Genomic DNA, 18,174 nt, shown 5'->3' with positions numbered 1-18,174 from the left:
AAGTAATATTTTTTAATAGCTGTGGTTTACATATAACCTAGATTTGCAAATACGTTCCTTAATTTTAATTCTAAGTAAGGTTTTTTGGGCAGCGTATACGGGCCCCCGCAATTTCCAACATTGTAAATCCGTGTGTTTATAGCTACACGCCGGTTTCCCTCTATCGTTTTTCAAGGTCGTTCAGAATAGAGACGAGTCGGGCTTTTTATGCCCGACCCGGTCCGAGCCCGCTTCGGGCCGCGTCGGGCAGAATTTTTTTTTTAATTTTTACGGGTCGGGTCGGGCAAATTTAATTTTTTAAAATTTCGGGTCGGGCCGGGTCGGGCTAATTTTCAATCGGGTCCGGGTCGGGCCGGGTTTTTATACTTTTAAACTAAATGGACCGGGTCGGCCGGGCCAATTTTCAAAAGGGCCGGGCTTTTAAAAAAGACCCGACCCGACCCGACCCGACCCGACCCGACCTGACCCGACCCGACCCGACCTGACGTGACCCGACCCGACCCTTACCCGCGACTGCGTACTGCGTAGGTCGTGTGAAATGTTTCGGCCCTTCGGGTGTTGTACGAAGAAAGAGGGGGTGGGAGAGAGATAGACGTAAAGAGTTCTGCGAGCAGCGCGACTAGCGTCTATTTCAAGATCGTCTCAGTCGTCCGATTCGCCTAAACTTCTCTTACGTTTCGTTTTGGTTTTACTTTCGATTTCACGGGGTTAAATTGTGTCTCGGCGTACTTCGAAAAAATATAGCTAAAATAATTCTAGATATTCCCGCGTAACAAACGACTAACGAGTGACGAACGTATATTTTCCAGCACGAGACTGACACTTGGTCCTCGAAGAACGAACTTAAAAGGTTCAACTCTTTCGCAACTAACTGTTCTTTACAAAAATTGTTTAAATAAATAAATGCCTCTTGTTATATTTTGTATTGCATATCTACATCTACACGAGGGGCAGGTCACTTCCATTTTGGGTGCGTCTTAATCATAGTAAAATGAATAAATCAGGGTAATCGTTATGAAATCAGGGTAATCAAGATTAAAAAATCTAATCACGATTTAAACGAAATTTAATAATTCTAATCATGATTTGACCATTTTAATTAGATTTAATCATTTTAATCATGATTTGACCATTTTAATTAGATTTAATCATTTTAATTAGATTTAATCATTTTAATTAGATTTAATCATTTTAATTAGATTTAATCATTTTAATTAGATTTAATCATTTTAATTAGATTTAATCATTTTAATTAGATTTAATCATTTTAATTACATTTAATCATTTTAATTAGATTTAATCATTTTAATTATATTTAATCATTTTAATTATATTTAATCATTTTAATTATATTTAATCATTTTAATTAGATTTAATCATTTTAATTAGATTTAATCATTTTAATTAGATTTAATCATTTTAATTAGATTTAATCATTTTAATTAGATTTAATCGTTTTAATTAGATTTAATCATTTTAATTAGATTTAATCGTTTTAATTAGATTTAATCGTTTTAATTAGATTTAATCATTTTAATTAGATTTAATCGTTTTAATTAGATTTAATCATTTTAATTAGATTTAATCATTTTAATTAGATTTAATCATTTTAATTAGATTTAATCATTTTAATTAGATTTAATCATTTTAATTAGATTTAATCATTTTAATTAGATTTAACCATTTTAATTAGTTTTAATCATTTTAATTAGATTTAATCATTTTAATTAGATTTAATCATATTAATTAGATTTAATCATTTTAATTAGATTTAATCATTTTAATTAGATTTAATCATATTAATTAGATTTAATCATTTTAATTAGATTTAATCATTTTAATCATGATTAAACGTGATTAAATTGAATGTAATCAAAATAATTACGATTAAATCAGATTTAATCTTTTGAGGGGTGCGTCGTTAATCAAGGAAGTGACCTGCCCCTCGCATCTACACTATATAATAAAATAAAAGAGCTTCATTCTATGGGTTGCGGCGGTTCTTCGGGTCTTATCGGGTTTCCGGGCCGGGCAAAATCAATTTTTTAATTTTTTACGGGTCGGGTCGGGTCAGGTCGGGCAAAATTTAATTTTAAAAATTTCGGGTCGGGTCGGGCAAAATTTTATTTTAATTAGTTCGGGTCGGGTCGGGTCGGGCAAAATTAAAAAAAAAAGTGGGCCCGACTTGTCTCTAGTTCAGAGTGCGCCGCGCTTTCGACGTACGACCAGAAGTAACAATTAAGTATGACACTGATCTAGTCTTCGGCGTATGACCAGAAGTAATAAGTGTGACACTCAACGTAACAAATAAATGTGATCAGAAGTAACAAATAAGTATGAAACCGATCGAACCAGTCTTTGTCGTATAACCAGAAGAAATATGTGTGACACTCAACGGCTGACTAGTAGTAACCAAAAAGTGTGATCAGAAGCAAAAAATAAGAGTGACACTGATCGAAGGAATCTTCGATTCTTTCAAAGTATGACTAGAAGTAACAAATGAGTGTAAACACAATTATGTGTGGCCGTGGATATATATTGATTGTGATACCGGCGTTTCAGGTTGCTTTGACTAGCTCAAACAAACTTAACACATTACAAGGATTGTGCGTATTCTGACCGTCGTGCGTCTTGTTTACTTTGTTGTCGTCTTTGTTATATAAATTACAAAGATGGTAAGCATTTTCAAGATAGGAAAAGTAATTGATATTTTAATTATATAGGTTGGTGTGGTAGGTAGAACAGGTGCCGGAAAATCTTCTTTGGCATTGGCTCTGTTTCGGATGATTGAGCCAGCAAACGGAGAAATCATTATCGACGGACAAGACATCAGCCAATTGGGTCTACACGATCTGAGATCCAGGATCACCATCATTCCGCAGGATCCTGTTCTCTACTCCGGAACCCTCAGATTCAACTTGGACCCTTTCAACTTAAACAGTGACGACGAACTTTGGACAGCTCTAGAATTAGCTCATTTAAAAACTCTCGTGAAGACGTACAAAAATGGGTTAAATCACGAAATGATGGAAGGTGGACAGAACTTAAGGTCAGATTTTATTAAGATTTATAAATTGTGTGAATTTCAATTTCTGTACGGGTCTGCAGTTTTGGAATCCTTTTAAAAAAGGGTATTACGGCGTTGGAACTCATCCAGCGAAATTTCACTAAATCTTACCAGAAATTATATTAATTTTATTATTGTATTCTTTTAATGCTTTGTTTCGTTCTGACAACCACAATGTACAGTTCTAGAAAACTGAAATGTATCTAGAAAACCGAAATGGGTCTATAAAACTGAAATGGGTCTAGAAAACTGAAATGGGTCTAGAAAACTGAAATGGGTCTATAAAACTGAACTGGGTCTATAAAACTGAAATAGGTCTAGAAAACTGAAATGTGTCTAGAAAACCGAAATGAGTCTAGAAAACCGAAATGGGTCTAGAAAACTGAAATGGGTCTAGAAAACTGAAATGGGTCTAGAAAACTGAAATGGGTCTAGAAAACTGAAATGGGGCTATAAAACTGAAATGGGTCTAGAAAACTGAAATGGGTCTAGAAAACTGAAATAGGTCTAGAAAACTGAAATGGGGCTATAAAACTGAAATGGGTCTAGAAAACTGAAATGGGTCTAGAAAACTGAAATAGGTCTAGAAAACTGAAATGTGTCTAGAAAACTGAAATGTGTCTAGAAAACCGAAATGAGTCTAGAAAACCGAAATGGGTCTAGAAAACTGAAATGGGTCTAGAAAACTGAAATGGGTCTAGAAAACTGAAATGGGTCTAGAAAACTGAAATGGGGCTATAAAACTGAAATGGGTCTAGAAAACTGAAATGGGTCTAGAAAACTGAAATAGGTCTAGAAAACTGAAATGGGGCTATAAAACTGAAATGGGTCTAGAAAACTGAAATGGGTCTAGAAAACTGAAATAGGTCTAGAAAACTGAAATGTGTCTAGAAAACTGAAATGGGTCTAGAAAACTGAAATAGGTCTAGAAAACTGAAATAGGTCTAGAAAACTGAAATGGGGCTATAAAACTGAAATGGGTCTAGAAAACTGAAATGGGTCTAGAAAACTGAAATAGGTCTAGAAAACTGAAATGTGTCTAGAAAACTGAAATGGGTCTAGAAAACTGAAATAGGTCTAGAACGCTTGAAATGTGTCTAGAACGCTTGAAATATTCCTAGAAAACTGAAATATATCTAGAACTATCTTGTTTAGTTTTTTCCGGTTTGGCGCCCCATAATGGGCAACCGTTTTGCCGTGGCAACTAAAAATGTTTTTGACAACAACAAATGGAAATTTTCCCATTGTGAAAAATTTTAACAAATTTCAAAATTTCGAACATGCCAAAAATAGAACAAATAGATAAAAATTGACAAAAAACATCATAATTGATCAACTTTTGATCAATTTGAGGTCAAAATCCCATGTTATTTTCAATGGGAAAATTTAATATTTTGTGTTGTCAAAAACATTTTTCGTTGCTATGGGAAAACGGTTTCCCATTGAATAAATTCCCTTTAGGATTTTTCATGATATATGAAGGTCTACCAATCCCTTGAGTTTGAACAAAATCGGTGGGTTACACTTCGGGATGTCTCCTTGTAAGTGAACCACCCACAGGTCCTACCCTTTAACCCCCTTATCTCTGCTGACTGCGCTAAAACAAGATTTGACCTTTATAATTTATTACGTAAAAAATGTAAGACTTTAAAAACTATTAATATACTCTTCCGTTTGAGCTGAGTTTATAATTTTAGTGAAGTGTAACATGTATCGGTGGTTCTGTGGTAGAACACTCGCCTGACATGCAGGAGGGCTCGGTTTCGAAACCCGCCCGATGCGATCGTAAAATGATTAAAAGACGTACACCGTGAACATTTGGTGGAAACCCTGCCATTTGGACGTCCATCCCAAACGTCGAAGATTCTTCACTTGCAATCGCAATTCGCAAAAGAAAATTATAATTCACCCAAATGACAAAAAGAGGGCGCTTTTGGAAAAACCTTTTCCCTAATTCTAAGAAACTGCGTACGCAGCGATTACATTTTGCTCCGAAAATGCGAACGCATTCGCAGCCCAGACAGACAGACACACCCACAGACACCCACACCCACACCCACAGACAGACACACCCACACCCACACACACACACCCACATACACACCCATAGACACACCCACCGACAGACACGGTGATTGTTATACCCCTCCTAGGGGACTATGTCCCCTCGGAGAGGTAAAAATAGAATTTGGCTCAAGAGGCTTAGTTGGTGTGGCTATGTCTGAAGTCGTCTATTGTCCTTGATGATACACAGTTAATTTAAATTATCTTCATAATAAGGAGCGCTTGTTACGTTGGTCGTTCGTTCCAGCTTGATTTTAGGCAGAAAGGAAGCCGAAAATGAGGCGGCAAAGAGAAGTGGCCCTCTCGGCTTTAGAGAGCGTGGTACACTGACATCAGATTGTTGTATTTATATACCCCGTGCACCGCCAAAGCATTACAGGGGTCACTCATCATCTGTCCCGGTCGAGCCGTCGACCTGTATACAAAGATAGGAAATGCTTCCTAAATCACATACACACAAAGGTATACACCCGTATACCTGAAACTCCTACTCACGACTCACTCGTGAGTTCGTCAAAATTCACAACGATATAACGCATTACGCGTTCAAGATCGTTGATCGTTTCGTTATCCAGATTGTGGAGACCATTCTCGCGGATTGGTCTCTTTAACAAATGGTTCGTTCTAGGACAATTACGAACATAGTGCTCTGAGTCTGCTTCCAGAGCACCGCATATGCATTTGGGCGATGCAATATGACCCAAGTTGAACAGGTAAAGTGGGAATTTACCGTGTCCACTTAGGATTTGCGTGGTACACGGACATAGGGACATAGATTAATGGATTTATATACCCCCGTACCGTAAAAATACATACCGGGGGTGTTGGAAAGACGGGGTAGTTTTGCAGAGAAATTTGGAAGAGGGGGAGAAATAGCGAAAACACAGCCAACGGAACGAGCCGACAACGACAACGCGGACAGAAGGAAAACGAGTCTGCCTTTCGCTTCGTTAATAAGGTGGCTCGGCTTTAGACAACGTGGCCCGCAGGACCGAGACTGCCTTTCGCTTCGTTACTGAGTCGGCTCGGCTTTAGACAGATTGGCCCGCGGCCCCGAGGGAAACCGAGACTGCGTTTCGCTTCGTTACTGAGTCGGCTCGGCTTTAGACAGATTGGCCCGCGGCCCCGAGGGAAACCGAGACTGCGTTTCGATTCGTTACTGAGTCGGCTCGGCTGTAGACAGATTGGCCCGCGGCACCGAGGGAAACCGAGACTGCGTTTCGATTCGTTACTGAGTCGGCTCGGCTTTAGACAGATTGGCCCGCGGCACCGAGGGAAACAGAGACTGCGTTTCGATTCGTTACTGAGTCGGCTCGGCTTTAGACAGATTGGCCCGCGGCACCGAGGGAAACCGAGACTGCGTTTCGATTCGTTACTGAGTCGGCTCGGCTTTAGACAGATTGGCCCGCGGCACCGAGGGAAACAAAGACTGCGTTTCGATTCGTTACTGAGTCGGCTCGGCTTTAGACAGATTGGCCCGCAGCACCGAGGGAAACCGAGACTGCGTTTCGATTCGTTACTGAGTCGGCTCGGCTTTAGACAGATTGGCCCGCGGCACCGAGGGAAACCGAGACTGCGTTTCGATTCGTTACTGAGTCGGCTCGGCTTTAGACAGATTGGCCCGCGGCACCTAGGGAAACCGAGACTGCGTTTCGATTCGTTACAAGAACGCTTTTTTCAAATAAAGCATTTTGTTCCGTTTCATTGAGTTTCGTCTTAATGTCTTCATTTTATTTTAACATAAAGCTACTTTTCTGAAGAACATAAACTTTCAAATATTTAATTAAATTAAAAAAATCATGATAAACTCTTCTGTTTCTCATTTTATGAAATCGTTTGTCACATGATGCATCACGTCATGAATTAATAATGACTTGTATGAAGAATGTTTTAGCTATATTGGGAACATCGAAATAGTTCTTATTAATAAGGATAGTTTTATTTGTTTGTTTAGCGTTGGCCAGCGTCAACTGGTCTGTTTGGCAAGAGCGCTTGTAAGGAAGACGAAGATTTTGGTGATGGATGAAGCGACGGCTTCTGTGGACATGGAAACGGACGATTTAATTCAAGCCACAATACGCGACCAATTTAAATCTTGCACAATTATCACTATTGCGCATAGAATTAACACTATCATGGACTACGACAGGTAAAAATACACGCAATTGTCTTATTAATATGTTCTTGATTATCCTTAAAACAAAGACATACACTTTATTTAAAAAAATACAATCTCAAAGATTTCTTGAATCAGCAAAAGGGATCTCACAGCACCTCCAGAGAATGAACGGGGATAAGGGGCAAGGCTCCACAATTAGCAAAATTGACGGATTTTAAAATGACGTTTTAGCGCGCGACACTACAGGTACATGTCTTGGGCACAGCCTTCTTGGCGTGCTTTTTTGACATAACATGTAGAGGTATTTTCACGCGCAAATTGAATTTTAAAAGCCGTAAATTAACGTTTCATAAAAACGACATTCCTCTCCGCCTATAAGGTAAAAATTAATTTATCATATCGCCAAACCAACCACCCTAACTATTATGAATAATAATCATCATCATCAGCTTGATAACTATTCGAGCCACCACTCTGGGCCAAAGTCACCTAGAAGCGTTTATCGCCGTTATCTTAGTTGGTCAGGTGAACTAAATGCCGATATTGGTTCGCGGAATGCTCGGCGTCGTCAAGCGGCTCCAGTTAAAGCACGGCCCTAGCTAAATCTTTCTGGTGCTGGCGATACTGATACCAGAGCGAAAGTTTTTCGGCGGTTTGAGGAACCCACTTCTTAATGACATTCTGCATTTCCAAAACCTGCAGTTCAGCCGCATTCTGAGAGAAGGCAAAAGTATTTCCACAGTTCAACGCGCTTTCAGTATTTTCACAATTTGCCAAATCAAATCAATTTTCTGGAGTAGCTTGGAGACAGTCTTTAAAAAATAAATTACCACATTTCTAAATGAAACTATTATAGAAAGGAGCTTTTCTCCCAGCGCCAAATGCGATATAATGGTTTGAACTGCGACTATCGCCGATAGCTTTTCAATTTTGCGTCACCTAGCTAAGTGCTGGCTACTTACCCCAAAAGGGCCGATTTCATTTTTTGAGGGGTTTCAGATATTAAGTATATCGAAATTTTAAGGTTTTAATTTGTGATTTTTCAGAGAAAAATTAATGTATTTTCATATGTCTCTTCCAAGTGGAAGTATTTTTATAGTCTATGAAATTAAAAATTTTAAGTTTGAATGGGTTAGAAATGATATATTCAATAAATGGTTATTGAAAATTTAATTTAAAGGTTTTTAGACTTTGTCTCCTTTACCTCCAAAATTACCCATTCAAACATATTAATCACATGAACTGCAAAATACATCGACAAGGTTTTGAAACCAAGCACGTTTAAGTAATTTTAATTTTCACTAATTAAAGGCCAAAATAAATAATAATAAAATACCAAATGTCAAGTAGGGCAATTATTGCAGTTACATGATATTTCCATGTGAATTAATTTCACCCGCTTCCTCCGTGAATAGTGAGCCAATATGAAAAAAAAATACAAAACCAAATCAGATGGTTATGTTATAATATCTGACTATTTGACTGTTAGAATTATATTTTACAGTTGAATCGTGCATTTTTTTTAGATCAAATGTATTATTTGATATAACTGCCGCTTTTCTTTTTGAAAATATTTAGGTTTTAGTTTCTGCTGGAGGTAGAGTTGGGGCAAAAAAATTATTCCAAAAACCGAAACCACTATCTGTTTAAAAAAGGTTCAGAACCAGTCAACTCGACATTTAAGACATTTTGATGTATTCCATTTATATTTTAATCTTTGATTTAGATATGAATTTATTTTCAGGGTGTTGGTTCTCTCTCAAGGGAAAATCGTAGAATTCGGCGCTCCTCGTGATCTTAAAAGAGATAGCAAGTCGTGGTTTTCTGAACTATCAAAACATGCGGCACTTCAAAGCTAAAGTCTATAAAACTGTATAATTCTATCATTAATACTTCGAATATCAATAACTAAAGCCCAATGATTAATAATTGGGTGTTTTGGATTATGTTATTTTTCTAATTTAAAAAAATCATCGAAACCTCTATAAAACACTTCTTGAAATATGTATCATCGTAAGAATCAATTTAAAATATCAGTTGAGTCTTTTATCTTAAACATTAATCCATGATACCTTCTAAAGTATTCTTAACAACTACCTTAGATTCTAACGAAGAATATTCATTTCAAAATTCTGTATAATGCTTATGTATGCATTTTTAAAATCAAATAAAATTATTAGTAGGGCATATTTTATTGTTATTAATATAAAAATTGGTTAACAAAAATAAAAAGTTACATGTATAGAGATATATTCCTTTGGATATCAGCTCTTTTTGTGTGAGATCAGCTAGGCTAATACTAGAGATGAGTCGGGCCAGCTATTTCTAAAACGTGACCCGACCCGACTTGACCCGACCCGACCCGCCAAAATACATTAACACTGAAACCCGACCCGACCCGCCAAAATTATTTATTTCGAAAACATGACCCGCCCCGACCCGCCAAAATTCTTTAAAACTGAAACTCAAACCGACCCGGCCGGCCCGATAAAATTTGTAAAATTTTAAACCCGACCCGCCAAGGCCCGATAAAATTGAAACCCGACCCGACCCGATGAACTTGAAGTCAGAAATTTGAATACCGCATGAACTGTGAACCTCTCAGTTTCAAACAACAACGCTTGTCACGAAGTGAAAAGATAGAGTCACGTGGGAGAATCGGGAGAGGAGGGAATCATACTAAAGAAAATTAAAATGTTGGTCCACTTCAGCGCCGCCCAGTGAGGCGTATGTCTCTCTACGGGCGAGTAAATCTAAGAGTGAAAAGGCGCCAGGGTATATAGACCAAATATTAGGTATTTTTTCCAATTAATAGACTATGTAGTCTGTACTCTGTTGTGAAACTAGCTGTCTAGCTCTCAGTAAAAAAAATTGTGATGGCAAAGCTAGCGTTTAAACGTTTTTGAGTCTTATCATGTCGCTTTTGTTAACAAGCAATAATGAAATAATTCGCTTTCTGCATGAAGAGATTAGCGGTTGCGAATAGAATAGAAACTCGGAAGGCCCGATCATTAATATATAAAAGATCGACCCGACCTACTCAATTTCATGTAAAAAGCCCGACCCGACCAGACCCGTTAAAAAAAAGACCGACCCGGCCCGGCCCGAAAAAAAATATATAAAATGAAACCCGACCCGACCCGACCCGCCAAAAACTTCAATATCCAAAACCCGGCCCGCCCTAAGGGGGGCTCGGGTCGGGTCGGGTAAGCCCGCCTTTAGCGGGCCCAAGACTAATCTCTAGCTAATATCCAAGGCACCACCTGAGGCCTAAGTCATCAAGCGACTTTTGAAGCCTTTAATTCAGGTGGCCGGGTTACCTTGCGTAGGAGGGTGGTGGCAAGCCCTGCATGCCACACGATCGAGCCAACCGCTCCCTACACTAACTATTACCGTTAACCTCAACAAGTTTTTATGGAAGAGGAAACCGAAGAGGTCGGGGGAAAACCCCTAAAACCATTGAGGAGAGAACTTGCAACGCGGAAGGAGTTGTTCGGAGTTTTCACCCTAGTGCCACAAGGAGAAAGTGCTAACCACTGAAAAATTTCGGTTTATTTCTTCCCGTAACAATTTTCATTTAGGAGAGCGTTTGATTTTAGCGAATCGGACTGAAACAATCCACTAAACTATCGTTTGATCGAATTGGTGAAATAACTAGTGAAACAGAGTCTATTTAAAACCGAGAAATATCGCTTTATTTTTTAGGACTTTTATTTTTTACAAGGTGAACGCTTTGGCGTCCGAAAAGTCAATGCTTTAGTTTTCTCCGATTTACAGTGGTTCTTTTTCACTGAATGCCAGAAGATACCGTTTAAGCCCCGTTCGTTCGCTTTCCGCTCCCCCCAAGAGATGACACTTACCACGTGTCTTGGGCCTTCTAGAAAAGGAGCATCCGCGAACAATGCGGGGGTCCCCGGTCCCATCTGGCAGCTATTACAAGGGCTAGTCGAACTCGAACACGTGTACGAATATATCATTAACGACAGAAAGACAAGTTTAAAAATACAAAATACTTTTTAAGAAAACCTTTAATTTTTATCTTTTTGACATTTAGTTTTGAAACTTTTAATTCTTATTTTTAACATTCCACATAGATGATAGTTTTAACAGTTTCTTAACAACCACTCCGCCACCCCTGCTCAGGTAGTTATCGAAATACGCAATCCTAGATCAACCAATTGTTCTCAGAGGTTCTAAATGTTCTATGCAGAACAGCTCGTTCAATTCGAACTTGTCTCTGTTCATCTAAGAATATCTCTGGGTATTCTAAAACTTCTACAAGTTTGATTGTAAAATAACACCATCGACTTTGATCTTGTTCAATATTTTCACTCGTAAGATTGTTCGAAGAAAAACGGCGAAGCACGCTTTAATGTACAAAATAGGCGACCTTAAAGACGTTCTTAAGAGAACGGAACCTTGGTGATATTAACACATTTATCAGCGGGAAATGGAACGTTTTAAGTTCCAATTATCAAATACCGTCAACACTATTTTTAACAGCACCCTCCTTAGCCCGATTAACACGCATAGCGAGCTTTGGTAAGAACGTTTAAAATATACCATAAAATATATTTGACATCTTAATTTAATCATATAAATTAACTGTAATACTTGTATTTAATTAAATAAGTTATATTTTATCTTATTAGACGACAGACATAGCCATAAACTGTGATCGTGTTCTGTATTTCCATTCGTAAGACTACTCTAGGTGGGGTGGAGGAGTGGTTGGCACTTTCACGTCGCAGCAAGGGGAGCCGGGTTCGATTCCAGGTTGTTGCACTGTGTGAAAACTCGGAACCACTCCTTCTGCGTAGAGTTTGCAAGTTCTCTCCACACTGGTTTAAGGGGTTTTCCTCTGAGCTCTTCGGATTCCCCTTCCATAAGAACTTGTTGAGGCTAAAGGTAATAGTCAGTGTAGGGAGCTTTTGGCTCGCGTGGCATGCAGGGCTTGCCACCACCCTCCTACGCATTGTAACCCGGCCACCTGAATTATTGGCTTCAAAAGTCACTTGATCACTTAGGCCTAAGGTGGTGCCTTGGGTATAAGCCTAGCTGATTATCATTATTATATCCACTCCTGCGTAGAGTTTACAAGTTATCTCCCTACTGGCTATAGGGGTTTTCTCCCGAGTTCTTTGAATTCATCTTCCCTCAATAGCTTGTAGAGGTTAACGGTAATAGTTAGTGTAGGGAGCTGTTGGCTCGCGTGGCACGAAGGACTTGCCACCACCCTCCTACGCAATGTTTAAGGCTTTATAAATCGCTAGATGACGTGGGCCTAAGGTGGTGCCTTGGATATAAGCCTAGCTGATTAATATATTAATCCTGTAAATGGAAAAAATCCGTCGAAACCGAAAGAGATGTCCACTGTGTCTCCTAGTGTGATTTTATATTGATACGTCTTTCTTGCGCCTTGCGGTTGGATACGCTATAGACTACCTAAAATATAAAATTAGTAAAAAATATTAAAGAAGAGCTTGCCAATGGGACGTTTTTGTACTTACTTTTTCTCTTCTACGGTCGGAAATCCTTAAGCTTATGCCGTAAAATAGAGTCGACGAACGGCTAATAGTCAGTTCGCAAGTTGAAAAAATCATGCGTTTTGTGATAAAAGCATGAAAATTTGTATACATACATTTTTTTATGCTAAATCGATTTAAGCCGGAGGCCATCCGTAACTATTACGTAACGGCCGTAAAAAGCGATTAAAACGCGCCGTAAAGTGCAATCGTAACGACCCCCGAAAAAGCGCCTGTCCACGTGACTCGTTCGTATGAGAGGGAGAGGGGTTTGTTTAAGGGGGCATCCGTAAAAGAAATTTCTTACATTTTCTTTACTTGGTCGGTTTTTAGTATAAAACACGTAGTAAAGTTAAACGTAAATTTATAATTCAATTTTTCAAATCGGAAATAAATCAAAATTGGAAAGAAGAATATATATTCTTAAATTATCGAACCTTTATACATTATTTATGGAGGTTAGAAATTTCACAAATATAACAGTTATTGCTTAAATTACTTTATATATTTGAATTCCAGATATTTGTATATGCTACATATTAATCTAAAAAATATCTTTATGGTGGCTCGATTTGCTCTGACCTGGATTTTTGATCAAAAATTAATTGAGATATAATTTTGAAATTTTCAGGGTGTGCGTATTTAGTTAGGAACGCTTTGAATTGAAAATCGCAGAAAACTCGAATACGTTTTCACGTTTTTTTATTTTTTGACCGCTTGGTGCTCGGTAACAATTTTCAACGATAAAGTTGTAGAACATACTTGAAAACCTACCAATAACGTTTGTTCGATCACAAACGTACAATTTTTCCCTTAGATAATGAGGTCAGCAAAATATCAAGTACGCCATATAGCAAGCCAAAGGGTAGTTTTACAAAGGTTAGTTAAATTAATTGTTTTTGAGAATAATACGTCAACAAACAAGTGAGATAAAGATAAGCTGGTCTAATTAGACTTACTAAGTTTGTTTTTTCTTAGTTGATTTGTACAAAGGTTTAATTTAGTTTTAGTATTTAAACCAAAATAACCGAAAATGTAGCGCAGTCTGAGTCTTGCAAGTTCAACTATGCCTGTGCAGTCCGCTGAACAGCGTACTTAAATGATCGAATTAGTTTTGGTGCAGCCCATCGAAACGCTCGTAGGGTATGTCAACTTTTCAGAATGCGGTATCCTGACAGATTTCGCAGTCACAACACCGTTCTCGGAGCTGTTCGAGATTTCCAGAACCATGGAGATGTCAATCCAAGATACTGAGGAGCTGGTTGTCAAAACATCGACGAAGAAGAGCTACTTTTAGCGTACTTCGTGGCATTTCCTAAAGCAAGCATTCGAAGGGCAAACGTAAAATTGGGTTTGCCCAGAATCTGTTTTTGGAGTATTCTTTACGAGCACAATTTCCATCCTTATCGAGCAACACTTTATTAAGCTCTCCATGACGGAGATATCGTTCGTGGGTTTGACTTTGTAACTGGTTAAGAATTAATGCCACAATTAGTGTAATAGGATGGTTTTAAAACGTAATTAATAGTAGGGTAAAGGTGATAAGGAGGGTAATTAAAACCAGAAAATAGTTAATTTATAATATCAGTTTTGGGGATTGAAGTAATTTTAGATTTTTCTGAGTTTAGCTAAAGGGCCAATTTCCTATTTTGGTTTACAATACCAGTGTTTTTAATAAACTACTAAAGCAGAATTATGGAAAATCTCAATTTTTTTGTTTACTTAGTTTTTTTGGGGGGTTTTATAAGCTTGGTCTTAAGCCGTTCCCACCTGTTATCCATAATTTTAAGATTGGAGTTTCTAATATTAAGTGGTTATCTTCTAGGTGTCAATAGAGTTGGTTACATATTGTTAGATAGCTTAGTCCTCTTTTTATATCTTTTTGTTGTTGTTTGTGAAGGTTGTTTGGGCTTGGGTATTTTGATTAGCCTCGTAAAAGGGTTTGGGGGGGAGATCTGCTCTTGGTGACCATTTAACCTCAAAACAATCGCATGTGGAGTGATGTGAATCCACGATGGGGATTTCCCCACCACCACCAACAACAACAATATTCGTTAAACGTTTGAGTGGGTTCGGTCGGAGATGGGGTCATAGCTCATTTTTTCCTGCCAAACCGTCTAAATCGACAAAGTTATATCTTTGTAACAGAATGAAGTCGTGAGCGCATTAGAAGAAACTCCTCTTGCCAACTACGGACGACTCTGGTACCAACATGACGGTGCGGCTCCACATCAACCTCGAGCTGTAGTAGCTCACCTTTACGCTGAATTACAACAATGATGGATAGGATGAAATTGAGCAATCCAAAGACCTCCAAGGTCACCTGAACTCACACCGACGTACTTCTTACTGTGGGGTTTCATTAAAGATCATGTCTATGTGACGCCTGTTACGAGCCTGGTCGAATTAAGTTAGCGTATCATCGATGCTTTTCAATTGGTCACTCCCGACATGATCCAGCGTGCATTCCAAAGTATGCTTCATCGCGCAAAAACATGTATCGCGTCAGACGGAGCAATCATCGAACCATACCGTTAACGTCGCAACCCTTTCGTTACTGGCCCTAAATGGGTTAGAGTGTGCAATAACTGGTGGCTTAACTGGTGAGTTGGGGTCCAGCTCTTGTAACCTATAAGGGCGGTGGTGCACTGGGAGATGTTAGCTCTGATCAAATGGTCCTATCTCCACCTCCGACTTCGGTCAGGTTTGGGCTGGAAACTGAGCTTCGGTACAGGCTAACGGAGAGGTTCCAGGCAAACTGGCCGCTTCGGAGAATTGGGTAGCCTGCTGTGGGGACGGCGTGTCTCCGTATGAAGCGCAGTGGTCCCGTTTCCCGGTCTTTTGGAGTCCAGGGCGAGGTTATGCGGACCGCTGTGTGCCTGTCGTTCCCTATGTAGGTAGGGTGTCGGCTGGAGTTGCTAGAGCATCCGCTCTTATTCCCACTGCTGTGTGTGAAGTGAGGGGTTGGCTGTCCCATTGTTGCACCTTCTGCTGGGTTGAGTGGCTTGCGTCTGAGGTGAGACTATCGGTAGTAGGGTTATACTACCCATGTTCGATTTTGTCACCTGTCCGGGCTTGTGGACGCTGGAGTAGGGCATTATGATGATAGACCTCCGGTGGTGTGGTTTAAATCTTACCGGTACACCAGGCTATAAATTCTGACACCCTTTCGTTACGTCGATTTAAAATGTTTTCTTTAGGTTGATTGGAAAGTACTTGTTTATCTTTCTCTCACTTGTTTGTACCAAATAAATGGTTAACTTACGTACATTGACATTTTATTCTCAAAAACAATTAATTTAACTAAGCTTTGTAAAACAACCTTTTGGCCTGCTATAACGTACTTGATATTTTGCTGACCTCATTATCTAAGGGAAAAATTGTTCGTTTGTCATCGAACAAACGTTATTTGTGGGTTTTCAACTATGTTTTACAACTTTATCGTTGAAAATTGTTTCCTAGCACCTAGCGGTCAAAAAATAAATAAAAAGAAAACGTGAAAACGTATTCGAGTTTTCTGCGATTTGCAATTCAAAGCGTTCCTTATTAACTAAATACGCACACCCTGAAAATTTCAAAATTATATCTCAATTAGTTTTTGATCAAAAAGCCTGGTCAGAGCAAATCGAGCCACCCTAAAGATAATTTTTAGATTAATATGTAGCATATACAAATATCTGGAATTGAAATATATAACGTAAATTACGTAAAAATTTATGATAATTGAGAAATTTCTAACCTCGATAAATAATGTATAAAGGTTCGATAATTTAAGAATATATATTCTTCTTTGCAATTTTGTTTTATTTCCGATTTGAAAAATAGAATTATAAATATACGTTTTACTTTACGTGTGTTATACTAATAACCGACCAAGTAGAGAAAATATAAGAAATTTCTTTTACATATGCCCCCTTAAACAAAACCCTCTCCCTCTCATAAGAACGGGTCACGTGGACAGGCGCTTTTTCGGGGGTCGTTAGAGTAGGACGATTGCACTTTACGTCGCGTCTTAATCGCTTTTTACGGCCGTTACGTAATAGTTACGGATGGCCTCCGTCTTAAATCGATTTAGCATATAAAAAAATGTATGTATACAAATGTTCATGCTTTTATCACTAAACGCACGATTTCATTAAAATCTTACAATTTGCGACCTGACTATAAAAGCGGAGCAAAAAGCTGCGTGACCTTCCACGATAATTCCCTAGTACTGAAAGAACGCTATATGACGTGAAGATAAGGCTCTTGAGATCAACTAGTCTTAAACAGGAACTGAAGGTTGTTTCCTATTGGTCGAGATTAATATATTCCGTGATCATAACCTCAAATTATATTGGTTGTCTGCACACTTGACCGTCTCGTTATCAAAAAAATACGCAAATATAAAAGAACAATTTTGAGGTAACAACATTTTCAAAATACAGAAACATTTACTATAAGAAGGAAATTGTAATAAACATTATAACTAATTTTTAATGGTTGTTTAAGGATAGAGTGAAATGGTAAATTTTCGTAAATAATCATAAATGTTAGTGCGGCTTACCACCAATAGATCTAATTGCGCTAGCACATTCTCGAAAAATAAACCAGTTCTTGGGAATAAGAGACGTTTTTTTATCAAAGATAAGCCTAGTTTATAGTTTATTGTAATTGGAACCATAACAAAACCCCGTTGTAAAGTGGTAAATTTTGGTGCTATGAAATTCAGTGTCTGGTCTTGACTTACAGAAATTTTAAATACCGTGAAACGTAAACTTATCAAGATAAAAAAGGATTATAAAATCCTAATCCTAAAACTTTATACCTGTAAATCTTACAAATATTTTTTCCTAGTAATAAAAATATTTAAGAAACATGCTATTTTTTGTTAAACACTAGTATCAATTCCATGACAAACTCTTTCAGTTTCTTTTCTTTTATTTTAAATTACAAAATAGTTTATTAGATAATGTTTAAATTTATTTCAAGTGAAAAGGTAGTTAAACTTACCACGCATTTCCTTAACACGTAAGTTGGTGCAAAGACGATTGATAGTTTCACTTATTTTATCTCTACTTTCAATAATGAGCTATATCAATTTAATATAATTTATGTTAAATTCTTTATTTTTAATAGAAAGATTGTTAATTCTTGTCAGGTTGAGGTAGATTATATAAATTTTACTTCTTAAAAAGCACGCGAGACTCTTTGGCGACGTGAATAATGTGACAAAGTGAGCTCTGTTAATGAGATTGTTATTCTTATTAAAGCAATTCTTTGACACTTATAAATTTTTCGAGAGAGTTTTCATAGCGTAGGGATTTTTTTATTCGTATGTCCGTCGGAGAATCGTTATCTTATTATCTGTGATCCAGCTCTCGAGATTAAACAGATTAAATTATTATAATAATAATGCA

General features: G+C 37.9%; 1 protein-coding gene across 2 annotated transcripts in view; it reads left to right on the top strand.

Annotated features, from left to right (window-relative positions):
• The window catches only part of LOC149958488 (ATP-binding cassette sub-family C member 1-like), a 129,861-nt gene extending 120,432 nt beyond the window's left edge, over positions 1 to 9,429 (top strand). For both annotated transcript variants that reach the window (XM_090165895.1, XM_090165893.1), the window contains 3 exons: positions 2,724 to 3,049; positions 7,086 to 7,280; positions 8,995 to 9,429. In XM_090165895.1, the coding sequence (XP_090022021.1) occupies positions 2,724 to 3,049; positions 7,086 to 7,280; positions 8,995 to 9,109 (636 nt within the window). In that variant the 3' untranslated portion in view covers positions 9,110 to 9,429. The remainder of the gene's footprint in view (positions 1 to 2,723; positions 3,050 to 7,085; positions 7,281 to 8,994) is intronic.
• Positions 9,430 to 18,174: the final 8,745 nt, after the last annotated feature.

The sequence above is a fragment of the Leiobunum rupestre genome, chromosome 2 (assembly GCF_980474605.1).
Source record: "Leiobunum rupestre chromosome 2, qqLeiRupe1.1.hap1, whole genome shotgun sequence".
In the NCBI taxonomy this organism is placed as follows: Eukaryota; Metazoa; Arthropoda; class Arachnida; order Opiliones; family Sclerosomatidae; genus Leiobunum; species Leiobunum rupestre.
The sequence above is the reverse complement of the archived record's forward strand: the minus strand, read 5'-3'. Positions and strand labels throughout refer to the sequence as shown.